At 37.3% G+C, this 19,290-nt stretch overlaps 1 protein-coding gene and 1 pseudogene across 7 annotated transcripts in view; both read right to left on the bottom strand.

The window, feature by feature from the left end:
• Nucleotides 1-12,676, bottom strand: LOC107693694 (espin-like protein; annotated as a pseudogene).
• A 1,700-nt stretch (nucleotides 12,677-14,376) lies between these two features.
• Nucleotides 14,377-19,290, bottom strand: part of LOC107693723 (kinesin-like protein KIF1A) — a 32,035-nt gene continuing 27,121 nt past the window's right edge. For 6 of the 7 annotated variants that reach the window (XM_016493217.1, XM_016493213.1, XM_016493211.1 and 3 more), the window contains 6 exons: nucleotides 18,878-18,949; nucleotides 18,445-18,563; nucleotides 18,173-18,286; nucleotides 17,833-18,025; nucleotides 17,598-17,716; nucleotides 14,377-16,775 (listed from right to left, as the gene is read on the bottom strand). In XM_016493217.1, the coding sequence (XP_016348703.1) occupies nucleotides 16,733-16,775; nucleotides 17,598-17,716; nucleotides 17,833-18,025; nucleotides 18,173-18,286; nucleotides 18,445-18,563; nucleotides 18,878-18,949 (660 nt within the window). In that variant the 3' untranslated portion in view covers nucleotides 14,377-16,732. The remainder of the gene's footprint in view (nucleotides 16,776-17,597; nucleotides 17,717-17,832; nucleotides 18,026-18,172; nucleotides 18,287-18,444; nucleotides 18,564-18,877; nucleotides 18,950-19,290) is intronic. The other variant, XM_016493212.1, reaches the window with a different exon arrangement.

Below are 19,290 nucleotides of genomic sequence, written 5' to 3'. Positions count from 1 at the left end.
GTATTTATTTATATAAGGTTGCTGCATTACAAAGCACTTAATTAACATATGTTATGTAACAAACATCTTTTTTGTCATTTTTTTTAATTCAAAATAATTGTCTATTATATTGTCTTCAGATACAGTATAAACCATCACTGCATTCAAAAACCTAAAAAATCAAACAACTCTGCTTCTTTCTCTTTCCAGAAGGTGAAACTGCGATCAATATATTTACAAATTTCATCATTACTAAACATTGAGAAATCAATGCTTCCATCTCTGCTGGGATGTCCTCCATCATTTAATACGGTATTCTCGAAGATAACCTGTGGCACGGCTTTAGAATTCTTCACAGATTCCTTAGATATCCCATTTTCTCTTTTCCCAAAGTATTGCATTTTGATGTCCTCAAAACCATCTTTCCACTCACGTCTTCCAGCCTCAATCTCCCTGAGGACAGCCCGGTGGAAGTCTCGGACTCCCAGGGAAAGTTCCCCACGTGGTCGAACACCTCAAAGTATAGCAGGTGCCTCATCTTGCGCTCCTCAGCTGGGAGGTCCTGCTCAAGAATGTGAAAATAGCCAAGCATGAACAAGTCAAGAGTCAAGCTGTCGTAAGCAACAGAAGCGCCGTCCACACGAGGAAGGAACTGTTTGGGCGAGTAAGTCACGTGCTTCCTTTGGAGGCTCCGGATCTGTCGTGATGGGACCCCTGAGGCAATGCGTTTCCAGTTGCCAATCATCTTCTCTATTGCGGTTCTTTGCCTGTAAAGATGATACAGTGATCTGTTTCCTGGCTCGGAGACTGGCGCTGTTATTCCTTCTCCTGTAAGAGTGCCAAGCTCTTGTTTCATCTTGGCTCGCATTGATATTGCATACGCAGACCTTTTCCAGTGGCTCAAAAAGAGGACAACGATACGTTCCTTTCGCAAGCAGGTGGTCTCCATCACTTTATTTGCATCTTTGCCTGGTGCCTTTTGGCACTTTATGCCACTGTCATTAATGTGATTTAGGTCAGTGCTTTGAGTTGGCTGCTCCTTACGATTTGTTGATGTAGTCCGTTTTTGCTGCCTTGTGTCTGATGTGTTGATTAAAAACCCAGAAAATGGGTAGATGTTTCCTATCTGACCCTCAAAGTTGGACCTCAGATTTCTCACAGAAACTCCTGATTGCTGGATCTCCATTTCCACCTTTTGCCTTCGTCCCCTGATTGAACTTTGCCACTCTGGCTGGTATGTGAGTACCGATGCCAGATCTGTGTTTGGCATCTTACTGATCCCATCCTCACTGTTTGTTTCTGAGAGGTTTGTCAGGAGCAGTGACATGCTCTTTACTATATTTGAGATACGATTGTACCACACAGGAAGAGGCAGAGATTCCTCCATGTTTGGGAGCTGCTGGCACTGGGTGTTGACGGTGATATTAATGATGGGAGCAGGAAGGATGGTCCTGAGTTCCTCCGCCAGTCGAGCAAGCTCTAGTTCATAGGCCCGGCATTGTTTCTGAAGGGAGATAGTTTCAATCTGTCCCTCCAAGTAGACCAGGTCATCTTCAGTAAGCAGTTCTCCAAAGGGGCCAAAAATGACATTGTGGACTTGGGAATACCTCCAACCATCCATCTCGATGTGTTGGTCACTGTTGTCCTGTGTAAGAAAACAATTCTTATTGTAATGTTGTATGACATTATGCAAGGACTTTTATGTTGGAAGGGTTGAGAAGTTTACTTTTCTGCTGTGGATATCTTCGTCCTGCAGTCGAGTCTGAAGCTTGCGCACCATAACCTGCCTCTTCCATTCAGCAATGGGCCTCCCGTTCTCATCATGAGTTGGGATCAAAGAATCAATGTCAGCAAGATTTGCCTCCAATGCTTCAAGTGGAACAATTCCATTCTGTCCTTTCTGTAAACAGATTCATACAAACCCATAGAAATCAATATCGCCATACCATCTCAGTTGCAAAGAAACACACTCACTTCAAATCAAAATAAATGTCATTGCAAACTATTTTACATCTCAAAATGTAACACTCTCCCCGAAACACCACCAATACCCTTTTTTTTAGGAAGGGCAAGTTAACAACAGTGCCTCAAACAGTGCTAATCTTGTACAGATGAAAATGTTAAAATGTTTGTGTTAAATTGTGATTTCAGGATGACTTTTTTAATACTGAAGCTAGCACATACATTTATTGTTTGTCCAGTGAAGACCGCTGTGATTCCTGCTTGTCTCATTGACCTCATGGACTTATGGGACAAAACTGTCTCCTCATCCTCAAGGTGTTTCCTCATGTTGAATGAAGTTACAACTATACACCAAAGACAGAGAGAATTAGTTAACTTTAGATATTCAGTTTATTTGTGTTTATTATTGAAGTTGACCTTTTTGTCAGTTAGAAATCTGTAACGGTTACAGATATATAGTCTTGCCTGAGCCGAACACATGCAGGGTCATGCACTCTCACCTGTAGAGGCCACTTGCATGTGCTGAATGGTTCCAGCTCCAGCTCTCTTAGCCTGTGAGGAGGCCGGTAATGCGGATAAGTTATCCAGATATGCTGGAGAGGGACGAGGCTGGGGAGGGACTTCATTCACCGGCTGCTAGGAACACCAAAACAGCCAAAGCGATTAAGAACAGGCGTGTCCTGTCCCATTTGCTTAAAATCAGTTCATAATTAAAAATCATCACCTTGATATTTTCCATCCTGCCACTATGTCTGAGTTCACAGGACAGGTCCTTAATATCCTGGTGTGGGTCAGCTGTGCTAAACAAGGTCCTTTCCTCCTCTATGAGAACAATGTCTGCAGACTGCTGAAGTAAAGTAATGAGAACAGTGATTTCCTAAATTTAAACTCAATTTCCTTTTAGTAATTGGCACAACATACAGGTCTTGAAGCACAGTGTACACCCTGATCTGTGAACAGCCCCCAGTGAGGGGAAAAAGTCATGAGAAAAGTGAAACAGGAGCTCAAACTGTTTAATATAGCAGACCTCTCACTTAGTTAACAAAAGAAAACTGCCTATAGAGTTCAGTCATCTGATCGGATGGTTCAAATGACCCATACCTGCAATTGCAGTGATTGACTTCTCTTATGGCCACTTGTGAACTCTGTTCCTGCTGTTCTGTGTTTTTTCTGTTCAAACAAAGCTCTCTTAAGTTCTTTTTTAACATTAATAATAACATGTGCCATACATTGCAACAGCAGAAAATTAGGACATACTTTAACCTTGTCATATGTACTGTACACATGTATTCATACACTACCATTCAAAAGTTTGGGGTCAATAAGATTTTTTTAAAGAAAGTAATACTTAATTATTCAGTAAAGATCAAAATGCTCATTTATAATATTACAAAATAATTATATTTTAAGTATTGTTTTTTTTTTTTAAAGAATCCTTAAAAATGTATCACAGTTTCAGTAAAAAAAAAACTGTTTTCAATAAATAAGAAAATACAGTATTAAAATAATATTTTAAGTATCATGTGACACTGAAGACTGTAAATGGCCCTCAATTACATTTTTAAATATAATAAAATAGAAAATGTGTTTTTAAATTGTAATAATATTTAATAATATAACTGTTTTTGCAGGTTTTTGAACCAAATAAACACAATATAGTGAGCATAAGAGACTTATTTCAAAAACATTTAAAAAATCTTACCAACCCCAAACTTTTGAAAAGTAGTGTAAATCCATATATCAGACAACCATAAAACATGTTTGGATCGTATTAGTAGTCGTGTTAGTAGTGTACTAGTAGTGTTACTAAAGTAGTAATGCAAAGATAAAGGATGTGTGAGTTGACTGTAGCACTTAAGAGCAGCATCACAAAGACGGCTAAGTCTGAACATGCTCAAAAATATGACTTCAAATACTAAATGAGGCTTCACACACTATAGATTATGCATAAGCTGTGTATAATAAAATGTGTGACATTTAGGGGCTAATTTATTTATTTTAACAAAATGAAATTTAGTTCTCAGCGCTAAACATGATGAATGTGTCAGTCTGTGTGTTTCCATCAATTACCTCATTACTTACTCGCACTGTAATGACAAAATATTTTTAGTCATACTTTTTATATGGTCTTTCATGATAACATTAAATTTTAAACTTGTTTCTTATTCCATAAGAAAAAAATAAATGGAAAATAATTTTCTATATGCTCAATATTTTCCCAAAGGCAGTTGTATTGTTACCTGATATTGATTTTACAGTTTTAGTGTTAGACACCAAACTCTTAAAGCATATGAATCCTCGAACCAAGAAGCAATACACTATAATTGAGTTATTTTGAAGGTTTTTTCAAAGATCTTTTTCTAGGCAGAGTTTTTTCTACCAATTTATATGCATATTTAATTAATACATTTCACATTATAAAACAAACCCATGCAATGCTGCAGGATTTTTCCTTTTTTCTTCAGAAAAGTAAAACAATGATGTTTATGTTTTTTATAAAGTAATCTGAAATAACTTACAGTACACGCCTTTTCCAGTCAAGTCTTCACAAGTCTAACAGCTGAGTGTATTGAAAGCAGCCACAATCACATCAGAGCTCCAGCCATCCAATGGCCAAACGCTTAAGGATCAGCACACTACAGTGAGCTCAGACAGGAGGTCTTCATAGTAAAGTATGAATAATTAAAGGGTGGGATTAGGTGAACCGTTTGTCTTTACAAGTTTAAACATCTAAAGACTGCCACACATTCCTCACTTTTGTGTTTCTCACATTGAACTAACACTACAGTCACAGAACGCTATTTGCTCTTCTGAATGTCTTGGACTGTGGTTAGAGAATTACTTCAATTTCACAAAAGGGCAAAGATCAAAGAACAGGGCTTGATGGGGAATCGATACACGTACATGGACAGACAGTTCTAATCTCTATTGAGGTGTCACATTAGTATCTAACCCTAACTGATTTGCCGTTACGCAAATTTAAAGGCGCTTCACTTAATACCTCTCTGTCTGTCACATGCACCTCAATCGACTGTGGAGCAAAGAGGTCAACACACATCAGTTACACAGACCATTAGATATGCAGCAGAAACAGATCAGGCAACTCTAGTTAAGCATTAGATCACAACAATTCTATTCATTTACAGGCAGTTCATGCATGCTCTTTATTATATTATATTATATTATATTATATTATATTATCGTTTTAGGTAGGCGTGGTTGACTCTTAACTTTTATAAAGAATATCTCTTTGGATTTGAGACTTTAGTCTTTGCAACTTTACAGATCTTCTTTATGCACCAAGAGCTTGTAACACTTCAAAGAGAAAGGAAAAATTTAAATCGCATCATATGACCCCTTTAATATGCCATCGTAGTTATGCTATCAAAAGAAAGGCTGACGCTTGCATAGTTTCCACTTCATTTATGAACCAATGATGTATCTGATGCCCTTTTGCATTGGAGTGACAGTGGAGGTGGAGCTGAAGTATAAGTATTCCGCGAATTATGTATAGCGTATTGGTGTTTCATACCGTATCAGACGTCTTGTGCATCACTGAATTCTCACGACTGGACTTCTGAACTTAAGTGATCCATTTGAGTCCATCCACACTAAATATTCATTCTAAAAATGCACGAAAAGGACCAGGGATATACAACTAAATCATTAGATTTCATTCAATTAGACTTTTTTTTTCTAATTGTCCCATATGACAGCATTCTCCACAAGAATAAACAAATACTTGTCAACACTTTTACTCCCAGCAGATGTGCATCAAATTATAATCAAATTATTAATGCCTTCATTATTAAGGGATTAGTGGTATCTGTTCAGCCTTCTGAATAGGATGTTCCTGTGAAGAATATCCTGTCCCATATCTGATAAATAATGGAGAGGTTCTTCAGCGGGAATGACTCAGTGTGTGGTTTAATAAATGCACTTTAATATTTGTGCCTTGTCCTCTATTTTGTAGCATGACTCAGCCAATATGAGCTACTATTTCACTAGCTCAAATACTGTATATTTATGCTAGAGAAACAGAGTGTTTGCCAGTAGGTGGCAGTAACAGTTTGCTATCACAAGGTGAAGTATTACCAAAAATCCACATCATCAGCTGTCAATGTATGCAATATTCATGGGTATCAAAGTAGGCCTACTTAATTGCTATACTTAAGTATATTGTTTTTAAATGTGGAAAAACTTTTACTTTCACCCAGGTAGGGTAAATTTGACTTTTAAATGTGTAACATTGACACAGTAACCATAACTTACCTTAAAGGGATAGTTCACCCAACAATGAAAATTCTGTCATTTTATGAAGCTACGAGAATACTTTTTGTGCGCAAAGAAAACAAAAATAGCAACTTTATCCAACAATTCTTCTCCTCCGTGTCACTCTCAGGCACCATTTTGGAGAGTACCACACTCATGCATTGTTTACATGCAGGAAAAGCACAGGCATGCATCGTGATACTCTCCAAAATGGCGCCTGAGGGTGACGCAAAGAAGAATTGTTGAATAAAGTCATTGTTTTTGTTTTCTTTGCACACAAAAACAGAATTCTTGTAGCGTCATAAAATTACGGTTGAACCACTGATGTCACATGGACTATTTTAACGATGTCCATACTACCTTTCTGTGCCTTGATCATGATTGTACCCTTGCTGTCTATGCAGGGTCAGAGAGCTCTTGGATTTCATCAAAAATATCTTAATTTGTGTTCCGAAGATGAATGTATGTCTTACAGGGTTGGAAGGACATGGTGAGTAAGACAGGCTGAGTAATTACTGACAGAATTTTCATTGTATCTGAACTACTACATCCGCCTTCACAGTTTAGATCACTCAGATCTGGGGACTCTGATCTATTATATGCTCCTAGAACTAGACTTAAAGTCAGGGGAGATCGCACTTTTGCGGTCATCAGGCCTAAGTTATGGAATAGCCTTCCGGCTCACATCAGATCCGCCCAAACCTTGTCAAATTTTAAATTCGCCTTGAAAACGTACCTTTTTTCCGTGGCTTTCAATATCCCTTGATTCCCATCAGCATTTAATATCTTTTGATTCAAGCTTTTCTCTTCTATTTTTATCTTATTTTAGGCTTTTTTATCTTACTTTTATTGTTTCTCTAATGCTTTGTGTCTTTATTGCCTGTTTCTTTTAGCCTTGTAAAGCGCTTTGGTCAACACCAGTTGTTTTTGTGCTATACAAATAAACTTGTATTGTATTGTATAAGTTTAATTTCTCTGTACTTTTTTTCTGTATTACATTTTTCTTTTTCCCCTTTTATTTTAATTTTCACACAATTTCATATACACATACTCGCTACCTTTTGTTTGGGGAAGGTACGATTTTTTTAATGGTTTTGAAAAATTTCTTACAAAGGCTGCACTTATGTGATCAAAAATACAGTGAAAACAGTATTATTGTAAAATATTATTACAATTTTAAATAGTTTTTTTTTCTAGGGTGATATATTTTAAAATGTAATTTATTCCTGTGATGCAGTGCTGAATTTTTTAATCATTCTGATTTGGTGCTTAAACATTTCTTATTATCATTTCATCTTATTTTAATTGTTGAACTGCTAATATTTTTTGTGGAAACCATGATTTTTTTTCAGGATACTTTGATGAATAAAAAGTTTAATAGAACAGGATTTATTTTTGGAATATTAAAAATGTCTTAATGTCACTTTTGATCGATTAAATGCATCTTTGCTGTAAGTATTAATTTCTTCTTCAAAAAAATTTTTTTTGTAATTAAAATCATACTGACCCCCAAAAATTTGAACATGAGTGTGTATATAGTATATTCAAAAAATTGCATGACAATGAAGATAACTATATAAATTAGCGAAAATAAAAACATCTAATTAAAAATGTGCTTTCAGTTAAATAAGTTGTGCTGAAGAAAGTACTAAGTATCTTACATGAGCATTGGCATCACGGAGGAAGTTGGCACAGTCATGATAGCCATTGTATTCTGCCAGATCCACTGCAGTAAACCCATCTGAATCTCTCTCCAGTGGACTGATGTGATTATTCAGCAGCACTCGGCAGCACTGAGGGAACAAGAGATTAGAGCTGTCATTCAAAACCTATGTGAAAGCATTTCAAACACTACTTAAAATGTATAACCCTCTGAGCGTTCATGATAAGGATTTGTGATTGGAACTAAAGGAACGGTGACAGACACCTCCAGTTCTCCATTCTCCGCTGCGTCATGCAGGGGGGTCCCACCCCAGAGGTCTTTCAGGACTTTTGCTCCCATGAGTAAAAGACACTCCACAATGCGATGGTGGCCCTCGCTAGCGGCAAAGTGCAGTGCTGTGGCTCCATCCTTATCCTGACAGGACAGATCTAGATCTGTGAAGGAGACCTGAAGATCCACATCAGAGACAGAGTTAGAGTTAACTCTTATATAATACTTAAATATATTCAATAAAAAGTGACTGAAGCAGCTGTAACTCACCAGCCAAACCACCAGGGCATAGTGTCCAATGTGGGCAGCTGCATGCAACACATCTTTGGCCTGCACATGGACGTTTGCACGGCAGTCCTTCACCAGGTATTCAACCACATGCAGATGTCCCTCCTGACAGGCCAAATACAGTGGAGTGGCCCCAGTTCCTGTGTGGCAGTCCACACACCTGCACCAATAACACATTTTAGACATTGCATCTATAAACTAACAACATAACATACATCCCTTCTTTAACCAACATTAATTATCAAGCCACTTCAAGTTTACAGCTCAGCTCATTTCAGTGAATTGTAAGGTATGTTTACGTCAGGGGTGTTTCCTGCATGGAGGCTTTGGAGGCAGTGCCTCCTCAAAAAAAATTGGATGAGAAAAAATTTGTAGTACAAAAATAAAACAATGCCAATACTACAAAATATATCATTAAAAAGTGTATGAATCACTCGTTTTTCTAAAGAAAAAGAGGACTTTGTGAGGACTTTGCCTCCTCATTTCAGAACAGCACTGCACACTGCTGGTTAACATGCACTCATTTTTTGTCAGTCCGATTTCACATTCTTAAAGTTATATGTGAACCCTAAACTTTACAACCCCATTCACATATTGTTAATATGTGCATTACATGTATTCTGAACAAAACTTCAGTGCATGCACTCAGTCACCACGTTCAGAACCAAAGAAAGTCACCGCAATAATGTTACTGTATGTCATTTTTGCCTTTATAATAACTAAAAAGACACCTGACATATATGTCGGAAGCCCTATTTTAGCAAATATTTAGCAATTATTCAGTCTCCTTAACTGACTAGTTTGAAAGATGACAAGAAATAGAGACACATTCTTAAAGCTGCAGTCACGCAGGACACCGGCCCTCCAGGACTGAGTTTGGACAGCCCTGCACTAGACATTGAGCATGCAAAATTTCTACTGACACCTACAGTCGTAATATATCATATATATCGATTTGTCACACTCTGGCATCTTTTTTTTATGTGGCATCTTTTTAAAAACAATACATCCAAAATGTAAAAAGATGTACAATCTACTCTTTACTGCAGCATTGCAGTTTTAGAGGTCACGCTGATCTTCTCTTGGTCACATGTCTTCATGTGATACAAATTCACAGGTCAGATTTTCACCAAACTTGCACTTTGGAACGCAGCAAAATTCATAAAGAAAATGGAACGAAAAGTGTAGTGTGGCTGGCCCTTAAGATGTAAAATGTATGTAAATATATGGATCATGGCACTGCGCATGTGCAAAAAATATTTTTTGATCCGATTGAGAAAATAGTATCTCAAAGAAAACATCTTGGAGCGCTACTTGCTGAAAGGACCTCCGTTTAATAGTCCCAGAAGGTGCTCTTTGGTTGGGTTCAAAATTATATCTATAGAAACTACGGATCCAAGGCTATTCTTCCAGTTCCAAAATGTCAAAAAGCCTTTATTCAAACATGGCTCACTCTAGAAACATTAAAAATGACTAAAACACTGCACACTGATGCATTTCGGCCATCCAGCCTTCCTCAGAGTGTGTCAAGTACAAAATTAGTCACAGGTGTAGATATAATCAGTTGCTCAGTAGAAATGGGAGAAACCAAAATAATCATTACAGGGGGACCAATAGTATCATTAACAATTTCAAAGTATAATCAATAGTATTTTAAATCTAATTGAGTCAACCATTTATATGCTTGATTAATCCAAATATTTCACATCTACACCACCCCTTCCTATCCCATCAAAATTTCACTCGGCTCAAGTTCAGTCAGATAGACTGAGGTGTTTATAAAGCAGCCCTTCAATCCGATTCATCCATCAGTCCGATTTCTTATGGATTTGCATGTTAATGTAGCTAGTAGTGATAAATCCTCGGCAAACTTCGACAGTTGGTTGAACCGGCTCAATCGGTTCTTTTTGAGTTGGACGTGGTACTTCGGGCTGTGCGTCCTGCGTCATCAACCCGGAACTAAAGTTCGAATCAGTTCGATTTGTGAACCGGCTCGATCGGTTACTTCCTGAGAACCGGCTCAAAAGACCGTAACATCACTAGTAGCTAGTTAGAGGTATAAGGTATATATAAGATGTACAGTAAAGCCTCCCTGATGAGCAGCAGCTCTCAAAAAATGGCAACGTGACTCTAAGCTGCTGTCTTTATGTGTACTTGTCTAAGCATGACTCAAGGTGGACTCATGTAAACACACATGACAGTCACTTGTAGCATTGGCGTATATCAGAAGCAACACAGTTCATCCAGATGGTTTGAACTGAACAAAAAAAAAAACGATACACCTCTTTTTTATTTATATGATGCTGATCTTTAATACACTGATAAAAATGATTCTGTGGTGAAGTAAATACTACAGAAAAACATCTAATTTCTACATGAAAAGTTAGTTCAGGCAGTAATTTAAAAAAACAAAGTAAATTCTATATTAGTACTCAATTCAAGCTTGTAGAAATTAAAGCATAAATAGCATAAAATAGCATTTGAAGTAAAACCAACTCAACTTTTCTGATACTGGTGTTCCCATCATATACTGGATCATGAATAATACGGTTGATTCTTTTGCTGATTTCCAGCTGTATTTCCACTGTTTTATCATTGCTTTTGTTGTTAGGTTTAGTAACCTGTGATTTTCTTACATCTGGAGTTCAATTTCTACTCAAAATGACACATTCATACTAAAAAACGATCCACAGAATGCTACTGTCATTGTGTATTGTGTACCAAGTATTGAAGTCTCTGTGTTCGGGTGAGGGCCGCTTTACTAATCATGTAGATATGGTTTCTAAATAATATTTATTGTATTATTTACGTAGATGTTTCTGAGTAAAACATACACTTTAAAAGCATGGTTTAATGCTATATTGAATAAAATCAAAGTATTGCCATTTGAGCTTTGACTAAGTCAAAATTATGCAAACTTTTACTGGCCAAGCTGAAGTTACTTATTATCTTTGATCAATTTACTTAACTTAGGTAAGTAGATTTTAATTAATTCTATATGTTAAATTAAATAAAATTATGTCATATTTACTTAATTTCTTTCTGAATGTTAAGTTCAATATAAGTACATTTTACTCGACAATAACAGGTAAATTGTACACACCAGGAGCAGTCAAATTTACTTAAAAATGTTAGTGCAAATAGTTTTATCTAAATAAGATTTTATCAAGTAAAAATTCTTTTCTTTTCAATATATTTTTTATACCAGGGATCCTCAAATCTGGCCCACGAGATCCACTTTCCTGCAGAGTTTAGCTGTAACCCAAATCAAACACACCTGAGCATGCTAATCAATGTCTTCAGGATCATTAGAAAATCACAGGTAGGTGAGTCTGATCAGGGTTGGAGCTAAACTCTGCAGCGCATTGGCCCTCCAGGGCAAGATTTCAGGAAACCTGTTTTATACTCATTTATATAAACAAATTAAATTCAATTTTCTTTAGTTAACATTTACCATTTTTATCTGTTCAAGTTTGATGTTCACCCTAAATGAGATTTCAAACATCCTCATTGTTTTTTGTGTCTTAAAGGGATAATTCAATAATTCAAAAATTGAATTTTTATTACTCATGCCATTTCAACTCTGTATGACTTTGCAGAAGACAACAGAAGATAATCTGAAGAATGTTGGTAACCAAATGGTTACCACTGAAAATACTGAGACATTTTTTTTCAAAATATCTTCTTTTGTGTTCCACAGAAGTAGTAAGGTCATACAGGTGTGGAACGACATGAAGGTGAGTCAATGATTTTTCACTTTATGCTGAACTATCCCTTTAAATTGCTTAAACATAGTTATGTACTTTTTGTCAGTAATTTGCAACCAGCCACTTTTTTAAAAGAACAGTTCAATACTTTAAATTATGACTACTTCTTCTTATCTTCTAAGAAGATGGTTAAAAGTACACTGGTTATGTGAAATGTACTAAAAGTTGAGTGCTTGGCTAATCAGGGATGGCGTAACTGTCTGTGAGCTTTACCTTGGGGAGTAGGACATGAGCAGTTTGAGGGAAGTGAGATCTCCACTGGCTGCAGCGTAATGGACAGGTCGAGCTCCACAATCCGTCTCTGCCTCTGTGTTTCCTCCCTCAAACAACAGCCACTGTACTGCCTCCGCATGGCCAAACCTGGCAGCCAGGTGCAGGGCCGTTGCTCCCTCGCCATCACGATCCTGTAGGCCACAGTCGGACACAAAGACGAACATTAGCATCCAGTACCCAGTTTGAAGGCGTCTGAATTATGGGGATAGTCAGTAGTGCATCACAATGACCTTTCAATATACTGATACGCTATTATACCATCAGTGATATTAATAAAAGAGGTGCTTCTTTACTCACATTGTACATCCATCATCAATGACCTGTGTAATTGACAGTAAAGGAAACTGACACAGCAGCCCATCCAGCTGTCAAATGTCATTTATCTTTCGATACATCATGGCACTCACCTCAATCCCACACTTCTTCTGTCTCAGCAGCCACTGCAGCTCCCGCACGTGCCCGGTGGCAGCAGCATCATGGGCGGCCGTGGCGCCGTTCTTCATACGAGTGTGGCAGGGGAAACAACCTTCATTCACCAGAAAATCCAGGCAGTCCAGCTGCCCGCAGCGGGCGGCGTGGTGGACGGGAGAAACTCCCTGGGCATCTGTGATGGTCGGACTGAGACATCCGGACTCATGCAGGGCCCTCAGAGCCTTCGCATCCCCGTCACGAGCGGCCTGGATGGCCCTGTGGAGCACCATGCTAGACCTCGGCCAGGCAGACCAGAAGTGGCAGGGGTCCTTGGGCTGTACCCAACTGTCTCTCTCGGCTCTCGCTCCCTCTCTAAAATGATACCTGAGCTTGCTGACAGATGTCCGTGGGAGAGATGAAGGGGGTGTATAAGCACTGAGCCAGAAATGTAACTAGAGCCCTCATGTGAAAACATACATCTGCTTATATTCCGATACGGTAACAATGTATTACTTTGAAAAGTTAGAAAGATTGTAAACGAACAAGGAAGCTGGAAATACTTTTTGACTAAAATGCTTTTTTTTTTTTTTTATCCTTAAATGATGCAAGTGCTCATATGTTAAATGTATTTAAGATAATATATTTAGAATAGATCATTTAGATAAGAGATGCCAAAACCAGGGCTTGTGAATCATTTTTTAATCGGTTCATTTACACGAATCATCCAAATGAATTGATTCACAAGAATTAATCAGACTTTCGAATGCTATATCAGAGAAAATAAAGAGTTGCAGATGAATCGATTTATTATAGAATCAATCAGACTTTCCTTTTACGTTGTATATGAGAGAAGACTGCATATGCGACACAACTTTTAAATAACCCTCTTTCTTTAGATTATCTCTGACAAAAAAGTAATGCTTTGGTAAATCATAATTATGAGACCGTTTTTTTAAAAAGTTGAGATTATGAGATACTAAGCTATAATTAGAAGTGAAAAAAGAGCCCTCATGTGATAATATACATCTGCTTATATTCCCAGATACTGCATTACTTTGAAAAGTTAGAAAGGCCATAATTGATCAAGGAAGCAGGTAGTAGTTTTGGACTAAAATGCTTTTTTTTTTTTTGTCCAAACGTATGCAAGAATGATTTATATCTTAAATTACTTTATCATTTAGATCAGAGATGCCAAAACTGGATGTTCTCTCAAGACATTATCTCATTGGCACCTTGCTAGGAAAACACCATGTAAGAGGCTTGAATACAGATGGAGTTGACCAAACTAGGGCCTGCGAGCCAAAGTTGGCCTGTGAGGATTTTTTTTTAATTATATAAAAAAAATGTTTAATATACTTTAATAGAGATGTAATGCAGTATTTACTGTACATGCAGCCCATGGCCCCGAATCAAATTTTTGGCCCTAGTTTTGGCCATATTAAAAAGTTGGGGCACCTCTGATTTAAACAAAAAAGAAGTCCAGACTCAAGCAACGTTGCGAATATTTCACATTTATTTCACACCTGACAAAGTGTTAAGTGTCCACAGACATTAGAAGACACAGGTCCAACACTCAAAGAACTTGAGCACCGAGTACACTACAGCCCATTCATTATGGTATAAAGTGGTTATAGCCAAGTGTGGTAGACCACACTTGGGTTTATATACAGAGCAAATCAACAGAAATATTGAAGCAATTACAATAGGTACACTTAGTTTATATTGAGTTCCTTCTTTTTTTAAATTTGGAATATTTGGATGGATGAAACATGTTTATTTGAAATGATGCTCGGAAAGACGTGGTAACACAAAGGATCGATTGAGAGTGAAAGAGAGACACATTATCAACTACAAACCTTAAAAATCTTGTTTTTCTGCAATGTTGACAAAGTCTTGTTGAATGCTTTGTTTTCAGGGCACCGTGTCAATGCGAACACCACATGCTCATAGTCGACTGTGATCCTTCAATTTGGTAAAATAATACAACTGCATCTATTATCTTTATGTAAATGCTACTCTTATACTGTATGGAGGTAAATGAGATACGTTCGATACATTTAATTTAAAAGCTGAATAAATATGTACAGCATGCTATCATATACATAGCATTATCAAAGACAGGAATGGATAAAAAAAACGTCAGAGCACTGGGAGGTACAGTATGACTGTCAATATTGTCCAAAACCTAAACATCTGTCTCTAATTTACATTTCAGATCCATATTTCATGTAAGAGTCTATCAAGGCATACTTATACTGCTGCTTATGAAGAAACCATTTTGAGAGGTAAAGACCAGAACTGCTGAACTCTCTCGGCTACGTTCACAACTAGATGTTGCTGCTACGATTGTGCTCTTTGGGTTGGCTGGCCCATGGCACAAAACATCAGTGCTCTCTCATGATATCTGTAACAGCAACATGAGCAACATGCTAAATGGCTGACTGACCAATAGCATGAGCTTAAACCAAGCCAAAAGAGAGATTCATACACGGCCTCAGGTAATACCTCTAAGATGTAACTGTCATGACAGTTTTATATACTTTGTATACACGGTCTTCATAGTTTCAAGGCAAAGGGTGGAGCAAAAACCAGGTGTATGTGTATATGCTTACAAAATAATGAACCGTTTAGCTAAGCTAAATAAAAATTACTATATTGGTGATCACAAAATGTTTGGTAAAAGCTATCAGACTTTTTGTTACATATTGGAGCACTAAAACTGGATCTTCTCTTACAAGACTTGATCTTATTGCTGCTTCTCTGTGTAAGAGGTCTGAATACAGATATTCAATATATTATAACATGTAAGGCTGGGATGAGCTGAACATAGCAGTTACAAATGAAGAACTATGATGCAATTAAGCTACAGAAACTTCCTGCATAATGTTATTTGAAATATGCGATGTAACCGAAATAATCGAATGTGCTCTTATGTATCTGCGTTCAGTGTAACAGTATCCGGTAATTTAGCATCACAGCTCTCCAATTTTGTGCGCAAATAATGAAAAGTTGTAAATAAAGAAAAGATTAAAGAAGCGGATTCTCTTAGCAGCAGATCTCTTGTGCAAATGAACCTGGTAAATAAAGCTCATTATCAAAAGTGCAAGGTGAAAAATTATTTTGTAGCACACTACAAATAGTGACCTCTTAATAAATGATGTTTATAAAACATACAATGCTTAATAAATAAGTAAACGTAAAGATGTAATGTAAAAAAGACATTACAGATGACAATAAAAACACAAAATAAACTTCTGTATGGTAGACGTTTTGTACTTTTCCAATGCTGATTTTTGTCAAAATAATGGACATTTACCTCTTTTTTTAGTCTAAAATCCATTGCAATCTGTCGTCCACTGCATAAAAGGTGACCTCGAAATAAGCTCTGCATCCCTTCATGAAGCACAATGATCAAGACAGATCAAAACCAAGAGGCAACTACTGAAGCCCAGGTAAAAGCACTTGACATATACTCTGCAGAAGCACACATACACAAACAGAGCGTTGAGTCGCATTTACAAATGAACTAAGAGTAGGGCCGTGTCTAAGATGCTGTTTTGCCATTCTAGCTTGTAGCCATGTTAGCGGGAAGTGCTGAATATATTTCAATGTTGTAAATTTACACTAAATATGGCCTGACACACACACATAAACACATACACTCTGTGAAGCCAGGCCCAGAGTCTATGGTTGGCATGGACAGACTGAGATGGGAATGCTGGGATGGGCAGGCAAGAGGCAGCTGTGATGACATGGGGATAGGGCACTTATGATCACATGACCTAATTACACCACAACGGCCTGTTAGCTATCTGTTTGTTGTTTCAGCCAGAGAAAAAAAAAACTTTCACATCCTCATCGGTCCTGATTTTCTCCTGGAAAGCTTAGACCTGTGGGTAGAGAGAGAGATTAGGAGAAATTCAGCAATATCATTGATCATGACCAGTTACAGCTGTGGTTCTCAACTGCTGAGCTGCAACCCAAAAAATGGTCCAGAGTCTGTTTTGATATCAAAGATCTTTGGTCCAATCTAACTCTATTACATTTTGGTTCAAATTATTGGTAGAATTAGGCAGATGCCAACACAAGAGTGTTATTTGAGTATTATTTATATACTATTACATATATATAAATATATATATATTTTTTTTTAAATCAGCTTTTGTTTTTATATTTTCGTTTCAATTTTCGTTTTAATTTGAGTCCTTTTGAAATATGTGATATAACAAATAAAATCTCCCTCATCCAATGGTGAAAATGTGCTGATGTATTTGCATTTAGTGTATCAATAACAGGTAATTTAGCATCACTGCTCTCTAATTTTGGGTAAAAAAAAAAAAAGAGAGAGAGAGTGAGTGAGAGAGAGAGAGAAATGTTATAAACAAAAACTTTAAGAAAGCTGATTATCTTAGCAGTGGAGCGGTTGTGCAATGAACCAAAACGAACCTTATAGCTCAGATCCTATAGCTTTTTTTATTTTTCTAATATTCATATTTTATTTTGTTTCAGCTTTATTTTAATTAAATTTTAACAAAAACTATATGTTAGCTAACAATAACAAAACTAGTGTTAAACACAGACAGGTTGCGTGCAATGTGGTAAAATAAAATATTTTAAAAATAATAATTAAAAGAAATTGGCTAGTTTGTTGCAACCGCAGTTTTTGTGTGGTGAAATACTGAAATAAAATAAAATAATTTAATTTTAAATACCTGATAGTTCCTGCCAGAAGTGGGTTGAATGCGTACAGCCAGTCATGCATTTCTTTGTCATTGGCTGCTTGGAGGAGAATGTTGCGGTGCTCAGTGCACACTGCAAAAGTGTTAAGAGCCTGGAAACCAAACATCACATGGGTTAACAAAATCAGTGGACAACTATTGCTAGCAGAACACTTTCCTCAGTAATCATGTGTATGTCACTGGACGAGGTATAAATAAATGGGCTCACCCTCAGCATGGCCTGCTGATCTTCACTGTACTCCACCTGAGCAGAGGACAGGTTGATGACAGCTCTCTCCACGCAGTCTCTCTCACTGCGGTACAGGTAGACATATGGCCGCCGCACCACAATGTACCGCTTCACCCAGCCATTGGTGTGTGGCTCGAGAAAGTGTAGATAGCCTTTCTTTGACACAATGGGGCTGTAGTCAGGAAAATAGTAGATATATACCGTATAATTTACAGGGTAATCAATAACAGGATACATTAGAATGTTTAACGTTTTAAGGACAGAAGTTTTCAACAGTAGTCTTGAATGTTATACTGACACCTAGTGGTGCGGATGTTACCTGACGCGAATCTCCTGGATGTCCGGGATGAAGGTGCAGCTCCTGGGTTTTCTCTCTATAGGGCTGAAGGGGTCGAGATCAGGGCTAGAGGCACCAGAGTTTGCTTCAGCACCTCTGTAAAATCACATAGAACATGAAAGTCCTGTTAGTTGTAAAGTATTTGAGGTGTTCTGAGACTGAACAGACCGTATAGGCTGATTCTAGAGAACTAGTATTTTCATATTGTTTTTATACTAACAGGAACTTTTGTTTTGTATTGAAAATACACTGACCTGAGGTCTGGACTGTCATAGTGACCATCCACCAGTGACGGGCAGGTGGAGGAGGGTGTTAAAGTGCTCAGAAGGGAAGAAGAACTGTCTCTTAAAAGTGATGCAGACATCTCTGACAGCTAAAAAAAAAAAAAAAGAGCACCACCAGATGATAAAGCTGGCAATGTAATAAAAGTGTCTCATTCATCATATTCCAGAAAATGCCATGCTTACCCTTAAAGCATCTATTACACTAATCATGCTGCTCTACTCTAAATGAGTGAATGAGAGAAGTGAAGTGAAGAAAATTTTTAAAATGCCTTTTTAAATGGCTAAAAGAAAAAGACTGCTAAATATTACATAAGAAGAAAGAGAGAGCGAGACAGATATCTGGTCTGCATGGGCAAGAGAATGAGGCAAGGTCTGGACAGACACTAGGGCAGTAAAAGCTCACCTTGCTCTCACTGAGACTGCTGCTCACCTGGCTGTACTGCCTGTTGAAGGTGTGCATGAGCAGTCGCACACACTGAAAAGAGAAAACAAAATGTAGGAAAATGGAATAAAATACATAAATTAGCAACATAAAAAGTTTTAGCATTTCAGAGTGGTGGTTTTCAATTTAATAAAAGAGCAGTTAACAGTAATACAAATGTATGACTTAAACTCACCAGGTCCAAATTTTAACATAGGGACATGAACAACATGATTTGAAAAACTGAATGTGTCTCTATTAGCTTCACACAGAATTTCAAATAATATATTGCAAGGTTTCTTTTTTTTCTATTGAAATGAGAAAGTCTTATTTTTATTTATTTGTATTAGAATGGAGTTTATTGCAAGTAGAAAAATTAAATAAGAAAACATAAT

This window comes from Sinocyclocheilus anshuiensis, unplaced genomic scaffold (assembly GCF_001515605.1).
Source record: "Sinocyclocheilus anshuiensis isolate Anshui unplaced genomic scaffold, SAMN03320099.WGS_v1.1 scaffold1472, whole genome shotgun sequence".
Taxonomy (NCBI): domain Eukaryota; kingdom Metazoa; phylum Chordata; class Actinopteri; order Cypriniformes; family Cyprinidae; genus Sinocyclocheilus; species Sinocyclocheilus anshuiensis.
This window is presented reverse-complemented; position numbering and strand designations above follow the sequence as displayed.